Raw genomic sequence first — 2,823 nt, forward strand, 5'->3', positions numbered from 1 at the left:
GATCAGGGAAGTAGTCACAGGATTAAGAGTAGGAAGACAGTATCTCACAGGGTACATAAGTAGTTACTTCTAAGGCCCTGGAGACTGCAGCCTGTCACCTCTAAGTACTCAAAGCAGCTAATAAGATGGCCACTTTAAGGTCCTGTCTTTTATCCAAATGGGGAGAAAATCTATACCTCATAAAATAAGTGTGTACTGTGTGCAGATGGTTATCTCTTCATCCCTGGTCCTCAATCTTGCCCCCCTCATTGTAAATCATCTTCCACTGTCTCTGGAAGGTCCCAGCAGCAGGGAGCATTCTCAACCCTGGACAGCCCTTCCCACCCCAGCCAAAGGGCTGGAGATTGCTTGTAGTATACACTAACCCACAGAGGTGAGACACTCAGGCAAGTTTCTTCCCTTCTTTGCCCTCAGTTTCCCTGATGTGGGCTGAGGCAGAATGATTCCCAGGGGTCCTTAGGAATGGCTGAAGGTCTTCAAATCTGCACCTTGCAGAGGAGTCCCCAGTTTGTGTGGGGTGAGCATCTCCTTGGAGAAGTCCCGTAGAGGAAAGTTATCTGTCTAATTCTCTCTTCTTCATGCCTTCCCCGCCCCCCTTCCCCTCTCCCTCCTCTCCTCTCTCCCAGCTCCCAATGGGCTTTTTCTTCCATGTGCCTCTAGGGAAGGCAGCTGGCTCCAGAGTCCCAGAAATCTGCAGGAGGAGTTCTATATGCAAGCCTCATTAAAAATTCAAGTGACTTTTCTGCAGGGCCAGGAAACTCTGGAGACCAGCCTCCCCTGAGCTCAGCTTGGTCAAAGGTGATGTTTAGACCTGTGGACTGCTGCAGCTTTTCAGTAAAGATGTCAGAGAAAGCAGCTGTGATTGGGATTGGAGCAGGGGAGTGAACCTGGAGTTTACTTCTTCTGTGGGATCTTCAGAGAGGACACAGTGGGCTTGAGGAAGGGCCTTGCCCAACTTTACAGAGTGAAACTACTTCAGAGCTGTGAGCCAGTCTGAGGTTTAGGGGGTGAGCCCTCTCTAGAAGGAGCGTTGAGGAATGAGCTAAAGGATCCCCAAGGGCCCTGGACACAGAGCTGGGGCTTTGAGGAGCCCCGTTGCACATGAAAGCCCAGTCAGCTTGCAGACAACAGAGATGCTAGGGACACCCTGAGTCCCAGCCTTATCCTTGGTGACTAGAGGATAGAGGATTCAGAACCAGTAACAAAAGAGTTGAAGACTGCACATTCTGATCACTAAACAAGTCCCCAGTCAGGCAGGAATGACCTGAGCTTTGTGGCAGGGCAGATGAGAGGGCAAAGAGGGCCATCCACGGAGACTGTTGACCTGAGAGACAAGGGGCTGGCCTGTGTTACCTCAAGTGGCTTCCTTTCTGTTTCCTGTTGACCCAAGACTGACATCCAGCCTTCTGGCTTCCTAGACCCAGCAGGGGAAGCATCCCTGGATAATTAACTGCTGTGGCTCTTACCAGGCTCCATACATCCCTGACTGACATTCACAGAATTTGGGCTGACTCACTGACTCTCAGCTGTGGAGGATATTGCAGGCTGCAGTCACAGAGCTAGGGAATTGTGTGTGTCCAAAGCCTACACTTTTAATCTCCAGACAGTGGAGAAAAAAACTTGAAGCCCAGAGGAGAGCCCTCCGTCTTCCAGGAGGCAGGAATAGATGGGATATTGACCTCTTATCCCTGATTCAGGCCTTCCCCTCAAGCAAGCCAGTCCCATAGCTGCTTGGTCTCCACCCACTCTCTCTTCGTGGCCATCCCTTCCCCACCCCTTCTGGCTGTGAGAAGCCTGTCCAAACAGGCCTCTCCCACATTCCCTGGCTGTTGTCCAGTCTGCAGGAGCCACAACACCCTTGACTTCAGTGACTGTGAGGCCTGAGCAGAGGCTGCTGAAGGGAGCCACTGAGTGAAGCGTGGACATCCTCTGCTTCCAGATGTTAGGCCTTCTGGAGAACACAACCCTTGTGTACTGGATTGCCGGCACTGCGCTGGCTTTTTTGCTGCTGTTGTGGCTGCTGGCCCTCTGTCTTTTCCACAGATCACAGGAGCATGATGTGGAGAGAAACCGAGTTCGACAAGCCCGGCCTCGGCTCTTCCATGGCCGGCGCCTGGGTCTCCCAGGAGTCATTCGCCATCACCATCACGGTGGCCGCGGAGGTGTTCACCATCAGCACCGCCAGCACCGCCATTCTCCCCATCGTCTCCACCAGCACCACCGCCATCACCACGCTCACGGAGCCCGCCACTGAGGCCTGGCCCTCCCCTCCATCCAGCAGCAAAATGAGTGCACCCTGATGTTTTCATAGAACAGGATGTGTCTCTGCGATGAATAAGGGTACTGGAACCCTGGTCCTGCTTGGGTTTCATTTGTATATGTGGCCCTCTCCCTATGTGCAGCAGAGACCTGTGAGCCACCTGGGTAGCCCTCTGCACAATGTGGGGCTTGAGCTTGGAGCAGGGCTGGCTGGACTTCCTACCTTGTGACTGCAATTCCTGATGACCCTGGAAGTAACAAGGGTGTCTGGCAGAACCAGAGCCCAGTGGATATGGAGTGTTTTTCTGATTGGGGAGGCCCTGTGATGCAATTCCAGAAGCAGACTGTGGTATGGGGCATTCATTGCTGCTTAGCCGTAAGAAATAAAAGCCACCAGAAAGCTTTTTTTGTGAACTGGTTTTTGACTGTAGCACAGTGGGAGGGAGAAAGCCATGAGGGCTGCGTCGTGGGGCCCTGGGAACTCTTCTGGAAGGAGAAGATGAACCTGGGTCTGGAACAGGGAGAAGTAGGTGGTCCCTGCCAAAGCTCTGAGGAAGAATTCAT

At 52.9% G+C, this 2,823-nt stretch overlaps 1 protein-coding gene across 1 annotated transcript; it reads left to right on the forward strand.

Moving 5' to 3' along the window:
- The first annotated feature begins 1,863 nt into the window (after positions 1 to 1,863).
- Hrct1 (histidine rich carboxyl terminus 1) lies at positions 1,864 to 2,284 on the forward strand. The gene has a single exon (XM_028784238.1). The coding sequence runs from the start codon at positions 1,940 to 1,942 to the stop codon at positions 2,252 to 2,254; it is 315 nt and encodes a 104-aa protein (XP_028640071.1). The 5' UTR covers positions 1,864 to 1,939; the 3' UTR covers positions 2,255 to 2,284.
- The last annotated feature ends 539 nt before the right edge of the window (positions 2,285 to 2,823 follow it).

Source organism: Grammomys surdaster, unplaced genomic scaffold (assembly GCF_004785775.1).
Source record: "Grammomys surdaster isolate TR1022 unplaced genomic scaffold, NIH_TR_1.0 118328, whole genome shotgun sequence".
NCBI classification, from domain to species: Eukaryota; Metazoa; Chordata; class Mammalia; order Rodentia; family Muridae; genus Grammomys; species Grammomys surdaster.